Here is a 19,161-nt window from a genome sequence, read left to right as displayed (position 1 = left end):
ATTTTCCAGTCAGCTTGCACCTTGTATTTAGTCACATTCCTTTGAAGTCAAATGACTTAAATACTATTTGGACAAAGCATTTTAAAGGAATAAGCACAGAATCCAGCAAACATGGTAGAGACAACACACGGGGAACAAACCATGTGCATGTTTAATATTGTATCATACAGGCAACACAGGATATTTCACATACAGGAAAGGAGAAAATAATCTATGTTAAGGACGTGCTATCACAGGGAAACATCCAGGTCAGGAAGTACTAATGAAATTGCCATGTAGCAGCCAGACTGTGAACAATATGAAAAGTGAAAGCCCATTTTAATAACCAATGATTGTACGGTAGTAAGATTACTTGTGTAGCATATACATGTGGCCGCTCTCCATACACATAAGGCTGATCGTTTTTCAATAGGAAAGTCTGTGAATATTTAAATAAAAATTTGAAAAGGAATTGTATTCCCACTAGTTTTTCTCTCTTTGAAAGAAACAGTCTCTGGAATGGATGACTTGGGAAATAGGCTCCAATTTTCAGGAAAAAAATTTCTCAGTACCCATTGACTTCAAAGGCATTCATTTTTTTTCTCCCATGCAAGGGCAACTCTAAAAACATGCAGTTTTTTTTTTAAATTAAGAGTAATTTATCCCTGCCATGATTAATACATACACACAAGTTCTCACAATCCCCTACAAGAAATATACATATAAATATACATCATGAAATATACAACCGTGGACAAAGGCTTAAGACAACTTAAAACACAATAATGTGCTATAGAATGTAAACTTTATTTCTAACAGAATAGTTACACAATTTGTGGTAGAAAGTGAAGAAAAACAGTGAGTTCATTAGGGAGTATTTTCACAAAGCTGAAGGTACCAAAAAAGCTATTTTTCCAAGACAGAATTGCATCTCAACACATCATGCCTGTTTGTGTTCTAAGAAAGGAATAACAGCAAGCAGAAAAATCATTTCATATAATTCCCATGATAATTTTCCAGAGCAAAATAGGAAAGTACGTAGAAAGCTATCTCATAAGTCCAAGGAAATAGAGTAATAATGTTCATGTTTCTAAGGCAAAATGAATACATCTGCAAAACTATTATAACAGAGAGATGCTGTACTCTTCGGTATCCAATCAAAGGGATAACCAGCTACTTAAACAGAAATGGATTCCACACCGGGAAAAAAAAGAATGCATGTGAAAATATAGTCATACACAGAGAAAATGAAGTTCAAAACCTTTTCTTCCTTCTGGACTTCATATTTTGTTATGTCTTCTGTGGAGCTCAACTAACAAGCCAGCATTCAGACACCGACTCCAGAACATTCCAATTAAAACATATGATAATGCCAGGGCTTTTTTTTTTTTTAACAAAATAAGTAAGTTTATCTTGAAGTTGCTAGCTGAAGCTTTGAAGGAAATAAAATACAGACGGGAGAAAATGTCAAGATTGGAAGCTTAGCATAAAAGAGCTGCATTGTATGGGAAAGTTAGGGACAAGAAGCAGCAGCAGGGGACAGGCAGGAGGGGACAGAAGCCTGCAGGGGGCTTTAGCACAGGTCTAAAGTCTCTGCTACTTAGGCCAATACGTTTGAATAAATCTTGCTGGTGTACCACAATGCCACCAACCGAAACAGAGTCCCTTGTTTACTGGCCTCCCTTGACTCAACGGACCTTCTTTCCTCAGCCTCCTGAGTGGCTGGGACCCAGGCACGTGCTGTTGCACCTGGCCATAATTTAGCCTCATGAGCAACTGTCTCCAAGTCACCATTTCATCGGTCACTTTCCCTGACAAAGGTTTTTCTATTACTCTTCACTTGGATATTTAGTTTTGTTCTTGGAAATTGAGGGTTGGTAGATCCAGAAGTAAAAGGTTTTGTCTCAACCCACCACAAACAGAAAACAAATAAACGAGTCTGTTTGTTACCCAGACACGTAATGTGACAGCATGTGCTGTCTACACAGTAGAATGGACTTGATCTCTATCAACAATGAGATAACAATAAAAAGAACAGACAGCATTTATTGAGCATGTACTACGTGCCAGCTGTTATCCCAAGTGTTTGATGTTTGTGTCACGAGGAAATTCACCATCAGCTCAGATTTGATACCTCTCCTTGTCTTGGGCAGGCAGCAGGCTGCCTGTGAATGCCTATTGAAGAAGCCCTCTATCTTAGGGATATTATGCCGAACTACCAATTCTTTTTAATATCATTCTAATTTTGCTTAAGCTCCTTAAATTAGTCAAGGCTGAAGTCATAAAGGGATTTTCAGGGAAGACGATTTCATTTAACAAACACTTCCACCTAGTTTAAATAGGACACACTGGCCGATTCTAATTGATGATCAAATGCAATATTTTCTTTGCTGTTTACATGTTAGTGCTAACAAACGCTCATCTCAGTACTTACTGCAGGGCAGACATTATTCTGAGTGCTTTCCGTATACTCCCTCATTTACTCCCGACTAGAGGGGGTTTCCAGTGATTATTTTGACAGTCAGTGTTATTTGTAATCGAGACTTTCTAAGGTTACTATCATTAACAGAAGGCTTTCAGCTTTTGCTGCTCATGATGGCCATCCCACAGTCAACTTTCAGATTAGAGGTCTGCTCTGCTAACATTACCTACCATCAACACACAGAAAGAGAGGCAGGCCTTTACTTTCTTCTTTGGATGCTTAGTCAACACGGAAAAGTTATTACTAAAGTTAGTCTTTCAAACCCTACCATGCATGTAAACTCACGTATGGACATATAGTGCTAGACCCCATATCACACCTCAAGGACCTCAAGTGGAATTTGGGGGCTCCTTTATTGTAACAGTGTTGTTTATAGGGTTGTCATGGAGCTAAGGGCAAGAGAGTTGGCTGATTACTTACTCATAGCCTCACCACTGATCAAGAGTGCTTTAAAGTGTTTAAAGCTTTATATAAGAGCTTATAGCTTTGTACAGGAACTTGGGCTATTTGAATTTGAATTCAGGCTGAGGCCAAACAATAACAAAGGGCTTAACTGCCCATATACCAGATCCTGCTCTCAGAGAAGAATTCAGTATAAGTTGAGGCTAGCCTATCGAACCAACCTGAAGGCAGACAGAGAAAGTAGGTGATCTGGCAAGTAGGGAACAGGACAAGGTTGAGGTCCAGAGGCTCAGCAGAGTGCAAACTACATTGTAAAACTGATTTAGTAAGCTACAACCTGCACCTAGAAAATTTAAACTCAGCACCATAGAAAACGGGAGTCCATCACCTATGAAAGGTGTCTTATGATATTTTATTTCCTATCTGTGAATGTGTTTACTGGACCATGATACTGTAAAATGCACTTCTACCTATGGGGCTTGGTCAAAAATATTTTAAGCCAGTGAGCTAATGAATACCGGGAACCACAAAAGCATTTTCTGCTACAAAAGCATGCTACTTAATGGAAAAGGCAGCTGGATTCTTCACAACCAACAAGTGGACCAGTTGTTCTAAGTGGATCATAAATCAAAAAGAGAAACTTGAGTTCTATCCACTCTACGAAATCACCCAACCCATGGAGGCTCTTGTGTGAGGTAACACATCCAATGTCTGGAGGAGGCCGTTCTGCTTTTCTGCAAGCCACTTCGGACTTATGTCAAATTGGAATACACCAAATAGACATGGCAGCTCTTCAAAGAGTGTGTGTGTGTGTGTGTGTGTGTGTGTGTGTGTGTGTGTGTCTGCGCGTGTGAGTATGCACGCACACACGTGCATTAATTCTGTCTTCCTTTTTAGAATAAACATGAACTCATTGTAGAAAATTTGCAAAATACTAAAAACATAAATGAGAGAAAAACATCAATCACAACCTAGCATCCCAGAACTAACATGAGAGGCATACTGGCTGTACCTCCTTAACCTTCTTTCTTTCTAATGTGGAATGAACACTATCTTCCTAGTAAAGATTCATTAGTATAAGGGCAACATAAGGCAGATGCCTCTAGCAGATGGCCGTGCTGTAAATGTATTTCAAAAATTCTATCACATGGAGTATTTCTAACCTTCATTATAAAATTTGATATGAGCAGTCTCGTGTATATTTCCTCATGATAATTCTTGGATCTAAATGATCAGATTAAAGGTCTGTAAACTCTTTGACAGGGGCTGGAAAACTGTTCTCCAGAAAAGGTATGCCAATTTGTTTCCTCACTGTTGACACCGGTACTTTACCCAAATGGATCTTAATCTGTTTTATATCTGGTTTTTTAAAAAAAAGGTATCAAAAAAGTCTGTTCTGTTTTCACTTACAGTGAGATTAAATTGTTTCTGACATGTTTATTGGACATTTTTACTTTCTCTTTTGTAAGTTGTCTGATCATGCCTTCTCTGTCTTTTGGGGGCTCAGCTCTTTACGTAAAGTCCTTGAAGAAGGTTCTTACGCCTGGCGGAAATGCTCTCTGTTGATTTGAACACTAAACACCAGACTTCCTTAAGAAGGTGGTAGTATGCGGACAGTGACTTTTAAAGCCCACATGGATTTTTGTTTTCTCTCTAAAGGTCGCTTTGTGACAAGCCTCAGGTGGAAGCAATATGAACTTTGCCTGTTGGTGTACATGGAAAATGGTCAGTTTATATATTTGTGTTCTGCATTGAAAAATTGAAGTTTTTCCTTGCGGCAAGAGAACCAATACCAGAGTAAATGCCTCTGGCCAGAGACAACAGTCTTTCCCTCTCCTTTCAAAATGTTCAACAGCAGTGAATCTGAGGCATAAAACTTCAAACCACAGAAAACCACAAAGAAAAAACCCTCTTATTATTATGAATTCCAGGGGTTAGTGCCTCCTCCACAGCTTAGGGAAACTTGCTTAATGTGTCCCACTCAAACGCTAAGGAGAAATGCAGCTCCAAAGGCCTCTAAAACAGCAGCCAAAAAGGACACCCAACATGGCTCTGGCCCACTAAGGCACCCCAAATTCCATATACAGATGTCCTGGGCATCACAGTGCACACCTTTAATCGGAACATTCGGGAGGCAGAGACATGTGGATCCCTGTGTGTTCAAAGCCATCCTGGTTTATATAGCAAGTTCCAGTCCAGCCAGGGCTACATAATAAGACCCTCTCAAGAAAAAAAGAGAGAGGCGATCCTTTGCTTGCTGTCTTTCATAATCTACCCTCTCCACAGCCAAGTTAAACACCAACTGGATTTGACCTCCCTGGACACCAGTGCCATCTTTCAGGCCCTTGCTGCCCTGTCTACCTCCTGTCATGATGAGCCCGTCATTCTGTTTCTAGTATTTTCTTCCTTAACTTTATCCCTAAAGTACAAATCTAAGCACCCTCCCCTCCCCACGCTGTTACAAGATGAGGCTTCCAAAGCTCCTTCTCGTGGCACAGATTAGATAGGCCTACAGTTCACCTGGCAGCTGGGTCCTTAGGAGACACTAGCTGTTCCTGTCTGTGTTTAAGCAACAGGAAGCATCCCCTCCTGCATCCATACACTGAGCAATTCTGCAGCCCTGAAGTCTCAGCTGAGGGATGAACTTCTCTTTGAGGTTTTTGCTGGTACAGTTCTAGCAGGCTGAACTCAGTGCCCTTACTACAGTCTAGAAAAGCAAATGAACAGGTTGTCTTATCTGTGGAATGACAAATACAGGTAAGCTTGTTTTGGGATCTCCGGACACCCTAATTATATGGTGTAATAATGGACCATTTTGTCAGAGTTCCCTGAAGTGTCAGCATCATCTTAGGATATACATAGCAACCATTACTTTGTCTGGCACACAGAAAATGATCAATAAAGCCTTCTTGATGACGGTTCACTTAATAAACATAAATTACTTCAAAAAATCATACTCTAACTTTTATCTTGGAGAAGGCAGATAAATCAGAGGATATCTACTAATATTTCAGTTATAAGAAGAGTCTTGTTCGCTCCTTATATCCCTGATTTTAAAAATATCAGTGTCCTCTATTGCACTCGAGATAACATTTATCATTCATACAGGTTTGTGGGCACATGTCTTTTGCATAAGGTAAAACACAGGCACTAGTCATTGGTTATATAATGAAATACGGGATATCAAACACGGCTTCAGTAAGTACTCAATGGTTATCTTCTAACTTTTTTCAAGAGTGGAATCGTGAGCTGATGGCTTTGACTGAACTTATCCTCCTTTCTGTAAACACCGTCTCCACACGGATCAGTGAACCCAGTGGGATATGGATGATGATAACCATGCCCAAGCCAGAGCTGACTGGTCTAAATGAATGCTTGATCAAAGGAGCAATAAGCCTTTCTTTGGATTTTCTTTTTAACCTTAAGGATGATTTAGATGAATCCCTTTATAGCAGTGCTGAGAGATGCCACAGGATGTAGCTTGAGAATTGTTGGTGGGCGTGTCCCTGCTATGTAGAGAGAATGACATATAACCATTTGTAGTCCAAAGAATGGAGCCAACATGGAGAATGACAGAGGTGAGAAGTGATGGCAGTCCTAGATTCTTGCTTAGTCTAGAAGAGGACAAGAACCTTGGTGATGTTCAATGGCTGGCCCCTTGCCTCTCTGAGAACCTGCTGCACCCTGGCCCTTCCCACAGTTTGGTTGTGGAAGATGCACATATACTTCCTTCTAATAGATTTCCATAGGCTGGCTCTGGCCATCCCTTAGTCATTGCCAGGAATATAATAGAATAATACGGAGAGACAAATGAAAAAAACTGATTCCCCTGAGTTTTCTCTCCACAAATTCTTTTAAGTGATTCAACCAGATGCTTTGGCATAATGAAGCCATGGACCATGAGATTCCTATTCAAAGACAGAAGGAAGATACTCATTTTGAAGCGTACAAGCAAAACATAGGCCAATTCAGACCTCGAGTGCTCGCCGGCCAGAGTCTAGCTTACAGAGATGCGTCCTCACAAGTTAAGTAAGTGCAGGCTGGCAATCTCTGAAACCTGCAAGGTTTCTTTTTGCAGCATTCCTCTTTGCTGCAGGCTCCTCCAATCATGTAAAAAGCATGAAGGAATGTTCTAGTCTAGAAGCGAATTTTCCTAATGAAGAAAACAAAACATTATGGTAATTTGCCCTTCTTCAGCCATAAGTCCTATTGAAATTCACAGCTGAACACAAGAGCCCCTTGATGACACCAGCATCACACCAGCTGTCTGCCCGGCTGCTGCCACAAGAGGAACAGAGCTACCAAGGCCCCAAAGCGAGGTGCTGACTGGAGGTCACAGAAGGAAACCAGTGGTGCACCTTGGTGTCCCGACAGCACAGCTCTCAGGGGTCACAGCTTCTCAGGAGCCAGGGCTTATACTTTGATGCTCTGGCTGCCCCTGGCTCGCAGTCTTCCTGTCCGGCCACCCTGCTCCTCCTCTGACACCTGATTCTGGGGAGCAGTAGGGCTTCTGTTCTGTGGTACATCCCCATTTTTCCGAGTTCGTTTTTCTTTGGATTGCTGCTTAGACATAAGTATGTTGTGCCTCTGGGCGTAGCCCTGTCTGATCTGACTGGTGTCTTTATGGGTTTGTGTCTCTTTGGCCCGCAGCTGGCTAGGGGCTGCAACCTCCTGCTCTGAAGGCTTCCCCACAACCTCTCTCTTCTGAGACCTTTCCTTTTTGTGAGCCTCCTCTCCCCCACCAGGATACACCCCCAGGGGCTGAGCTTCTTGGGTTGGTTGATTCTCACCGAGGGCTGTTTCGTTTTCTTGAGCTAATCCTTCTAACGTTTCCCCATTTGGGGACGCACCTACAGACTGAGCCAGGTCCTTTTTTCTGGAATTGTGTGCTTTGCGGTTTTTGTCCTCCTGGTTCTGGGGGTCTGTTGATACTGCTTCAGTGTGGCTCAGAGGGGACCTGGAGTCAAGCGGGTCAGACACATTCCTAGGAGTTGGCTTGCTCTGGGATTCCGACTGCTGGGCTGTCTGAGACTTCACCCCTGGAGTCTTTCTTGGATATGGCGACCCTTTAGCTGTCTCTCTCTGCCTGAGGTTTTTTTTCCTAGCATCCTTCTGCTTAGTAGCCTCTTGCCTGTGAGGTGACGGCTGTAGATCTGGAATCTTCTTGCTGGAGGCATGGCCTACTTTGGGAGTTTTCCTTTCTTTTGCAGGCTTCGAAGCAGGCCTTGGCCTAGTGTTCTGAGGCAGCTGAGGTTCCACAGAGGGAGCAGGAATATGAGGGAGCCGGACTGGGGATGCCTCCTCTTCCTGGGGAGGGTTGGTGGAGTGCTGCTGGGCTTGTTCCTGGATCGGGGGGCTAATAAGTGGGAGCTTCACCTCGCTGGCTTTTCCAACATGGGCTTGCTGTGGACTATGGGCTGCCTGGGGGCTTGGGTTTGGGGGTGGTTTGGACTGGGGAGGGCTGATGGGAGGAAGTTTATTGGGGTCTCCATCCTGAGTTGGGAGAGACCTGGGAGAAGGAGTTGGGGTCTGATCTGAGCTTGTCCCCAAAGCCTCTTCCCTACTGGGAGAAAGAAGCTTGGGTGTGGGTCTCCTGCTCTGGAGAGGAGCCAGGGTTTGGGGCTGGGGTAACCTGGTAGGAGCTAGCCGACTTTTAGGCAGCAAGGCCACTGGCTGTTCCCTGACCTGGGTATGTTTTGAGTTTGAGGATGAGTCTTGGGGAGGTGGAATTTCTGGGTAAGGAGTACTGGCACGGACAACCGCTTTGGGGGTTCCCTCCTTCAGAGGTGGTTGAGAACCCCCAGCAGGCTTCACTACATCAGAGGTGGAGGGATCTTCTGGAAGATTGTGAGGGGAACTGCTGGGTGCAGGGTTGGCTGGCTCAGTTCCCTCATCCTGCACTCTCTGAGGACTGAGGGAAGCTGGGTCAGGTACCTGTGAGGGTTCAGTTGGGGGTGGGTTGCTAGGGGTTCCTTTGATCTCTCCAGGTTCCTTATCCTGGTCTGGCTGAGGGCTGCGTGTGGGAGGGGGGTCAGGATGCTGAGGGGGCTCTTGAGCAGCAATAGTAGAAGACTGTCCTGCTTTTAGTTCATGTGGCTCAGGCTCATCTTCGGGGCCGTCCATCTCAGTGGTTATTTTGGGAGGGAGGTTGGCTGGTTGACCATCCCCTTCCTTCACCTTTGGTGATGTGTCTTGGTCTTGCTGAGGAATATCAAGTGTTGAAGAACTGACCTGCTGAGGTGGATCCAGGTGGCTGCTGGAAGAAGGCTCCTTCTTAGGGTGTTCTCCCTCCTCAGCTAACTCTTGGCTCTGTGGGAGAGCTGGGTTCTGACTTTCAGGGGTCTTTGCATGAGTCTGCACTTCTGGGAGAGCCTCTGGTCTTTGGCCATCTGCCTGCAGTCTTGCCAAGCGCCTGGGGGAAGGGACCAGGTGTGCTGGGACCCCAGAGATGGTCTTCTTGCTAGAGGGAGCGCCTGCTTTAATATAAAGAGAAGTTAGCTACAAAGGCTCTTTACTGCTGGAAATAAACAACAAAACCCTGTTTCCCTTTGGGTTGCACAAAGGACCTTAAAAAGAAAACCACAGCTAGACTATCCTTCTCCTTGTGGAGACGAAGTGGCTACAAGTCTCTAATGGATAGAACTTAGGATCATTTCTAGTGAACTGAAAAGAACGTTAATGAGAAAGCATACAGATGTTTGCTCAAAACCAAGTCTGGATCTGCGGATGGTAAAGGGGTTTTCCAAATGAAGGAGACTGGTTTTGCTGTTTGTGGCTAAGACACGAGCTGAGAGCTGAGAGGAGATCCGGCTCTTTACTAATACCCTCGAGGCTCAGTGTCCAGCAGGAACTCAGTGGGTAAGAAATGGAGGAAGGACGGCATGGATTCATCCATCGTAAGACACCAGTGTCTGCTCCTGAAGACCAAGGGTCCAAGTTGCTGTCTTCACCCCACCATCACCCCAGATCTCCCTGGCTACAGAAATGGCTCCCAGAGGCCGCTGGCAATACAGGTACTCCAGAGAGTGCCCGCTTCCCCGAGTCACACCTTCTCAGTCAGAGTGGCTCTGGTCCCCTGGACAAAGTCACCCCATCCGGCACTGGCTTATAAATGACAGAAGCCTTGACATGCTTCTAGTGACCTACCTACCATCTTAATCCCCCCAGACAGCACAGCTCTGAACCGTTGCAGTGGTCAGAGGTGACGCACGAGTCTGGAACAACCTTGAAGAAACTAGTCTGAGTTCAACTTGGAAGAGACTTTGGTGACCCCAGAGTGACCCATCTCCAGCAGCAAATGTGTCCCTGGCCACTGTCTCCTCCCCTAAGGAAGGGTGGGTGTGCGCTACTCTAGATTCACAATGAGCCTTCTAGTCCGGTCCTCTTTTTTTTTTTTTTTTTTTTTTTTTTGGTTTTTTGAGACAGGGTTTCTCTGTGTAGCTTTGCGCCTTTCCTGGTACTCGCTTTGGAGACCAGGCTGGCCTTGAACTCACAGAGATCCGCCTGCCTCTGCCTCCCGAGTGCTGGGATTAAAGGCGTGCGCCACCACCGCCCGGCCCCGGTCCTCTTTTGCATCCAGTCAAACTAGATGTCTCCTGAGAGTGGAAGGGCAAGTGGGGGCTGAGTGAAAAGCCTCCCCCGTGGTAAGATTTCTGATGGCACCCTCTGTTCACTGTTTTTAATCACCAAATTTATCACAGATATAAACTAAAACACAACTTCAGACAAGAAACGAGGTTAAATTAAAAAATGAAACTAACCAAAACAGGCAAATTTACAGAGAACAGAAAGTAGACCAGAGGCCACCAGGGCAGGGGATGACTACTTAATGAGTAGTTTCTATTATAGGCAGTGAAAAACTTTGGAAATAGGTGGTAGTGATGGTTACACAACACCGAGAATGTAGTTAATGGCACTGAATCTCACACTTAACACGATTAAAATGGCAAACTAGGGCTGGCAAGATTGCTCAGTGGTTAAAGCTCTTGCTGCCAAGATCAATGACCTGAGTTTGATCCCTGGAACCCACATAGTGGAAGGGACAGTCAGCTCCCATAAGCTGTCCTTTAATCTACACACACATGTGCGCATACACACACACACACACACACACACATACACACACACAAGTAAATGAATGTAAAAAATTCTACAGCACAAAAAAGGCAAATTATGTATGCTTACATGATGCATGCAATTCATGTATACAACTTAAAAGGAAAAGCAAAGGACAGTGAAACTCAGCGCTGAAGGCACTCTCCTCTAATTGCACGCGCAGACAGACAGGTTTTCTTCTGCTGCTTTGATGATTTAACAGTTCACGATATTTGGTTAAATGATACCATGCCCTTTACTGGAAGATAAAAGCACCACTTTATGGGCTGGCAAATTGCTCCATTTTCCCTTTACCATTAATCAGAATTAAGAAAAATATAATTCCATTTCATAACCTTTATGGCAAGAGCTCAGGCTGCTCATTAGTTCCACTTCCTTAAAGCCTTGCTGGAAGCAGCGACAGATCAAGACACAGGACCTAGAGCAGCATTTCTCAACCTGTGGGTCCTGACCCCTTTTTTCAAATGACCCTTTCACAGGGTTGCTTAAGACCATTGAAAAACACAGATATTTACATTATGATTCAAAACAGTAGCAAATTACAGTTATGAAGTAGCAACAAAAATAATTTTATGGTTGGGGGTCACCGCAACATGAGGGACTGTGTTAAAGGGCCTCAGCTTTAGGAAGGCTGAGAACCAGTGGCGATAGAGACCGAGGGTGAACATACACTTAAACTGAGTAGCAAATTGAGTGAGTTTCTCCTTACTTCATAGAAACTGCACTGTTAACTTCATGCTTTAGAAACAAATACTTCCTACATTGCTCTGGGAAATAGGACAGTGCCGTACTTAATTGGTATGCATTTAAAATTAACGGCACATCTAAGGTCGTACGAGCTTCTCAGCACTGAACACCTAAAGTTTCTTATGCGTGCGTTCAGTGGAAATTCAACTAACCCGTCCTGGGGAAGGTTCAGAGTTCTAAGCTTAGGTGGGTGGATGCTGGCCTCGAGCAGACGGCTCCTGGGCTCGCTTTCAGTTTTCTGTTTCATCCTCATTGTTATGTGGACATCATCACTGTGTTCCCAGTGACAAGTGAGCCGCTGATGATTATGAGGGATGAGGCCGGATATTATTACTTCAAATATTTGGGGATTGTCTTTAGGTTGCACTGGCACAGGATTATCTCTTTTGGAAAGATGATGCTACTGACGTAAGATTTCTGTTTGGACTGAAGCTCAACACAGACGCTCTTAATCCAGCTGGGGAAAGCCTCGGTTCTCCGCGCCAGGCCAGTAATGAGCCACAATATTACAAGCGTTTTCTTTTATGTTTTTTGTTTGATTTTTGGTTTTTTGGTTTTTCAAGACAGGGTTTCTCTGTGTAGTTTTGGTTCTGGGCTGGCCTCAAACTCAGAGATCTGCCTGATTCTGCCTTCCAAGTGCTGGGATTAAAGGCATGTGCCACCGCTGCCTGGCTCTTTTATGTTTTAAGAAAAGATGACTTTACAAATTCACAGTTAGATTTAAGACAGAAAAGTAAGGCTTCAGATACCCACCCAGCTATCCAATTGTTCAGATTAAACTCTCACAGAATCTTAAATATTTGTTTCACTTTCTCTCCTTTGACATTTTAATTATTTTTTAAACCCACTATACTGTTTGTTTTAATTTCTCATATATATATGACTATATGTCATATGATATATATAGTCATAGAATATGATATATATCACATATCATAGGAAAAAGATCAGAATAACTCACCAGAGGCCCAGGATGGTACTTCTGCTGGGGCTGCCCCTTCTTAGGGAGTCTTTACAGTTTCCATTATGTCTGTGCCTTATGATAATTACTTTTGTCAATTTGACACAAACCTAGACTCTCCTGGGAAGAAAGTCTCAGTGAAAAATTGTATACAATGGGTTGACCTGTGGGCAGTCTGTGGGGGGCTCTATGTTAATTGTGTGAGAAAACTCAGCTCACTGTGGGTGGCCCCATTCCCTAGGCAGGAGTTCCTGCACCACATAAGAACAGAGGAGTCAAGCTTAGCACGAGCAAGCAGCTGAGCAAGCATGCATTCGTCGCTCTCTGCTCTCGACTGTGGATGTGATATGACTAGATGCTGAAGTTGCTGCTGCCTGGACTTTTGCAGAGTGATGAACTGTCACCTGAAATTGTGAGGCTCTTTTTCCCAATTGCTTCTTTGTCAGGGCAGTTTACCAGAAATTTACAGCAGAAACAAAACTAGAAACTAGAACAGGCCCCATTCACCTGTACTGACCCTCACCCTTGGCAAAGATTTCACAGAAGCTCCTGGCTTGACTCCTTGGGCTGCTAGAGACACCCTAAAAGCTATTAATAAGGAGTATATTCATTAGAATTTCAAATATACTCACTTGAATACTGTCTGATCTGTACAATTCCACCGAAGTGGAAGTTTATCTTTAATTATCAACTGAAAAAAAGAACTCCCTCTGCAAATTAACTGTAAACATGAGATAAGGCTTTTGCCTTAAGAAAACACATTCTTTTTCAGAATATTAAACCGTTTAGAAAATAAGGTTCTGTTGAGGATATAGATCTGATGATTGATTGCAATCCATCCTGTCTACTTTTCAAGCTAGAATTCCATTATTCAATAACTAGATGCTTCAGTTTCGATTAGTAAATATTTCTGAGAGTTATAACATTTTTATAATTCTATAATTTATACCTTTCATTAAATCAGATAGGCCTAACATAATTATTCCAAATAAGTAAGATTTTATTATATACTTGAAAGTGGGGGTCTGTTTTCCTCTGCATGTATTATCTTGCCTATTAATTTGCCCAATAGTAACTGTACGCTATAGTCAGTGTCCTGATCACTGTAGAAATAAGAAGAGCTACAGAATACGATGATGGAGTCTGTGGGCTCTTGTGCTAGATCTCGCTCGTTGCTCCTCTCTTCAGAAGCACCACACAGATACGTACATTGCTCAGTTACTCAGGGGAGTCAGTGTTTATCCAAATCCCCCAAAGGCTGATGTAAAAGCCAACACACCAATTTACTAATTTACAATGGGAGATGGTTCAGGTTCAGGGAGCAGGGCAGTGTGTTCTCATGTAAGGTTCAGCCCCCACAGGGGCCAGGGCCACCCAGGGGACCAAATTAAAGATCACAAGGTTGCTTGGATAGCAAAGAATTAAAGCAAAGGGAGCCATATTTCCTCAAGAGAAAGCTCCATGGAGGTTCAAACCTCGCCAGGCACACTGCGTTGCAGCCTATTTTGATAGACCAAGCTTACTTCGAGCATTTTCTGGTTACCACACCACCCCTTAGTTACTTTAACATATGACACACGTCAGCTAGTATCTGAGACTGCTCCTGCTGCACTGACCTTGGTCCAAAACGCAAGGACTCATGGAACTAGGAAGAGTGTTCAAATTGCAAATGGCGCAGTCAGTTTAAGTGTTTGAACTCTGTCAAAGTCGTGGCCTGGTCTCCCTTCTCAGTCTGTCAGAATGTTATCAGGCAAACAGAATCCTATTTGGACCACCAAGCTGCAAGGCATCTACAGAACAGCAACAATCCCGGCTTAACAGTCTGCAAATATGTCTGTGTGACTGGAGTTCAGCCGCTGAGGGGCCTTTAGAAAAGATTCTTGTTGTAGCAGCAAAACATAGAATTTGCCATTTCACCATGTTGAGAGTACTATTCAAAGCACTTAGTCCATTGACATTGTTGTGGAACCATCACCGTCCATCTCCCGAACTCACTGCATCTTCTGGGATCTTTTTTTTTTTTTTTTCTGAGACAATGTTTTCTATAAAACAGTCCTGGCTGCCCTGGAACTCAGTCTGTAGACCAGGCTGGCCTGGAACTCACAGAGATCTGCCTGCCTCTGCCTCCTGAGTGCTAGGATTAAAGGCATGCGCCACCACCACCACCTGGCATCTTCTAGAATCTTAAACTCTACCCACTAAACAATAGGACTCCATTCTCCACTTAGCCTCTGCTCATCACACTTCTGTTTTCTGACTGTTCATTTGACTGTTCTAAATACCTCACAGAGACACAATTGTACAGTATCTGTTCTGTTCTGACCAGCTGATTTCATTCACCACACTGTCTTCGAGGCTCATGTGATACTGTGTGTCAAAATTTCCCTCCTTTTAAAGATGAAATAACATCAAAGACTGAATACAACACCTTCTTTATCCATTCATCCATCACTGAACTTGGTGGTTGCTTCAGCTTTTGGCTAATGTGATTGGCACTGCGATGAATAGGGTGTCTAACTACTTCCCCAAGATTCCGCTTTCAGTGACTTAGGACATTTATCTAGAAGTGAAACAGCTGGATCACATGAGAGTTGTCTCTTTTTTTGAGGAATTTACATACCATTTCTGTAGCAGCCACAGCATTTTATATTTCTTTTAGCACAAGGTTCTAATTTCTCCAGACACTATTTAGTAAGTAGCCATCTTAGTGGGTGTGAGGCAAATTTGAGGAGCGAGCATTTCAAATACATCTCAAAACAGTCATGCCTCCAAATTCTGGGCTTAGAATTTCTAGGTTCCAAGTCAAGGTTCCTACACGTCCCTCAGCATTTGCTGCTCAGGATCCATGAGGCAGGAGGGAAGTGTGGTGTCATATTCTTTGTGACGAGAAACTGAAGCCCAGAACAGCTAAGCAGCTTGGCCAAGTGAGCAGCTGGGCTAGGCCCCCATCACATGTTCCAGCCAGTGAGCTTCCCACTATTCTCTGCGGCCCAACGGTTTCAGGACTGGCAGTTCAATGAGAAAGATTAAGAAAACTCTCACACTAAAATTCTTGGACTAAACATATACTTGATAGGTATAATACTCTAGTTCCATAAGGGAATAGATTTCTGGAAGGCTGAGTTCTGAACCATGAGACCAACTCTTATCTACTGTCCACTTCCAAGGCACTGCCAAGTGTGTCCCTGGGGTGGGGGGAGTGTCCTACTATAAACAGAGAGACAAGCAGAGTTATAGATCCAAAGGACCAATTCATACATCCCAGAAAAAAAAATGTAGGAATTAAACAGTGTGAGCCAGCTTTAGCCTAGCTAATGAGTATACCCAAGGAACAACAGAGCTGCTGAATTTTCCATGGAGAATAAACCTGGTACAAAGGAGCTAGGCTAGTACCTGCAGCTGGAGCCAAGCCCTTAGTAGCTTCCTCAGTCAATCCCAGGTATTCTCGAATGAGATCACTTAGCTTTTTGTAGGCAATGTCCAGATCATCTACAATAAACAAGAGAACATTTTCATATAGTAGCATCGTGTCAAAACACAGTCAGCATTCAGTGGTGAGTAGACTGGTCTGCTCACTACACTTCGTGTTATTACTGTTATGGCAGGTACAATTCTAAGATGATTCTAGAGACACTCCCTTCTCCTATAATCGCCGCTCACTCTTGAGTGGGCAGAACCTGTGGAGGTGAAGAGAGTTCGTCCCGTGATTACATTACATTATATGCAAAAGGGACGTGCAGGCATAATGACAGTTGCTAATGGTACAAGTGGTAGAGGCAACTGTGAAGGGGGCTATCCAGGGGGTCCCCTCAAATCACATCCACAGAAGGAGGGATTCATCTAGTCGGTGACAGAATAAAAATCAGAGGCTCAAAGCACAGAGAGGATTCACTGTACTCTTTGCTGTCTAGAAGAGGGCCAGCACTGTATAGATAACACCAAGGAACAGCCTCAGCCTTTAAGACGCAGCCAGCCAAGAATTGGGAGCTCAGGCCCACACCCCAAGGAAATGCATTCTGCCAATGAGAAGGAATCTGGGAGCTCAGTTTTTCCTCTGAGCCTTCAGATGAGATCTCAGCTCAGTTGACTCCTTAATCTCAGCCTCACGGCACTGACTTTGAGCTCTGTTATGCTGTCCTAAGCTGCTGACCAGGTACTGGGTTAAGCATTAACTGTGAGTATTTGTGTGCAGCAGTATAAAACAATATGGATACGCAATACAGTACAAATTTAGAGGTTTGAAAAATAATTAAGTGAACCATATAAAATTGTCATTTGTATAATAGCTGAATACCATCAATATCATATGGCTCCATTTAATGCCCCCCCCTTCTATTCAGTATGTCACCAAAAGGCTGTTAGGAATTTATTCATTTTATTTATTTGTTTGTTTGAGACAGAGTCTCACTGTGTAGTCCTGGCCTAGAACTCTCTATGTAGACCAGGTTGGCCCTGAACTCACAGAAATCTGCCTGCCTGTACCTTCCGAGTGCTGGGACTATAAGGCGTGCACCCCCCACACACTCTTTTTAAATAACTGCATTTATTTATTTGTTGGAGGGGATACATGCAGCAATCAGAGGACAACTTATAGTGTGGGTGGCACACATCTTTAATCCCAGCACATGGGAGGCAGAAGCAGACAGATCTCTGAGTTCAAGAGCAGCCTGGTCTACAGAGTGAGTTCCAAGACAGCCAGGGTTGCACAGAGAAACCCTGTCTCAAAAAACAAACAAAAAAAGGTCAGTTCTCTCTTTTCACCACATGAATCCGAGAGACTGAACTCAGGTCATTTGGTTTGGCAGCAGGCGCCCTTACCTGCTCAGCCATCTTACCACTCCTAAGAACCTCCTCATCCACACACCGTATTTCCCATTCCTTCACGATGTACCAAACAGTACAATTAAAAACACAGGGAAAGGTCCATATTTCAAAAATTTCTCTATCTTTCTCTCTCTGGCTTCTGCTCCAAATCAGTGGCCTTTTTATTTGATACTTTTTTGTTTTGTTTTGGTCTGTGTCTGCCTCTGCCTCCCAAGTGTTGGGATTAAAATGCATGCGCCATCCCCTACCCCCGGTTTATTTGATAAAATTTTAATGGACATAACTGTACATATTTATGGAACACAACACATAAATATATTGTATTTATGATAAAATTTGGGTAATTATCATATCCTCTACCTCAAACATTCATTATTTTTTTGTGGTGATAAAATTTGAAATATCTGGGTAAAAAATGGCACACTTTATTCTAAGGTAGTTTTTGAAAATGTTCTACCCAGACAAATTTCAAATTTCCAATATTTTCAGTAGTTGTATTTCTTTGTAGAAGTAGATTATGATAAAATTACCTGAGCTTCATATGCCTGAAGAAGTTTAAACATATATTTCAAATGAGATATTATCCATCTCTGTTCTCACAATGTCCCCAGGGGAAGGAATCTCTGTGGGCCCATTTTATACCAACTCCATTAGTCACAACTTTGTGAAGTAATACAACTTAGCCCTCTGATGGGAGCAGCAGGAGACTGGATCTCTCAGGTTCTCACTCCCTTCTGCACCTGTTTGCCGCTTCTAAATACCTCTGTTTCCTAAGAATTCTCTTTCCATGACATAAACTGGAAATGCAGTGATTGTATACTTTAAACATGGAAGCACATTAAAAAAATAAATAAAACTCTGCTGGGCATTACTGACCTGCATTGATTACTGCATCAAAATATCCTGGAAATTTCCGATTAATTTTAACATAAACGTCCACCCTGGAGACAGCGAATTCAATTTCTGCTCGACTAAATAGTCCCTTCCTCCGCAAATATCCCTCGTATTTTTCCTTGTCCATGGGCACCACCAAGATATATCGAGGCTCGAAATAGGAATACTTCAAACTTCTTACACCCTGGATGTTTACAGAAAAGGTAAGTCAGAAGCAGCCCCCCATTTTGGACATCACTGTAGGATATGACAACTCAGGAGTAGCACACAGTATCACACTGAAGGACATATTTTATCTGTAGAATCAGCTGCTATTTTCCTATAAATACTTCAAGGCTGGATTACTTTTCTCTCTTCATCAAATATTAAATTATTGTAGGAACCATTACAATTTATTCCACCTGGTTGTCCTCAAATTAACTGTTCTAATGGCTGTTAGGAAAAGAAAATCGCTGGACATAAAATAGGGATATTCAAGGCAGTACTGCTATTTTATTATCAAAAGGTAATTCAATTCCATATTTCAATAGGCATCCTTGAAGCACTAGAAGATAGAAATCTTCCCAAGGAAAAAGGCTCCCTGGCACCCCTCCATCATCTATCACTTTGGTACCATTCTCGTTTCTAAACCAGCAACCCAGGAAGGCATATATATATATGGAGAGAGAGGCAGAGAAAGGGAGGGAGAGGAGGAGAGAAGGAGGGAGAGAGAGAGAGAGAGAGAGAACTTTAGCACCATGGTCAGACTATTACAGTC

At 43.2% G+C, this 19,161-nt stretch overlaps 1 protein-coding gene across 4 annotated transcripts in view; it reads right to left on the bottom strand.

The window, feature by feature from the left end:
- The window catches only part of Lrguk (leucine rich repeats and guanylate kinase domain containing), a 107,968-nt gene that overhangs the window by 24,031 nt on the left and 64,776 nt on the right, over positions 1-19,161 (bottom strand). For 2 of the 4 annotated variants that reach the window (XM_052721851.1, XM_052721853.1), the window contains 3 exons: positions 18,387-18,588; positions 16,080-16,175; positions 116-9,339 (listed from right to left, as the gene is read on the bottom strand). In XM_052721851.1, the coding sequence (XP_052577811.1) occupies positions 7,277-9,339; positions 16,080-16,175; positions 18,387-18,588 (2,361 nt within the window). In that variant the 3' untranslated portion in view covers positions 116-7,276. Of the gene's footprint in view, positions 1-115; positions 9,340-16,079; positions 16,176-18,386; positions 18,589-19,161 lie in introns of those variants that run through there. The other 2 variants (XM_052721852.1, XM_052721854.1) reach the window with 2 other exon arrangements.

This window comes from Peromyscus californicus, unplaced genomic scaffold, assembly GCF_007827085.1.
Source record: "Peromyscus californicus insignis strain IS unplaced genomic scaffold, ASM782708v3 Scaffold_6__1_contigs__length_162567912, whole genome shotgun sequence".
NCBI classification, from domain to species: domain Eukaryota; kingdom Metazoa; phylum Chordata; class Mammalia; order Rodentia; family Cricetidae; genus Peromyscus; species Peromyscus californicus.
Note: the sequence above shows the minus strand (reverse complement) of the source record. Positions and strands in the feature narration are given on the sequence as shown.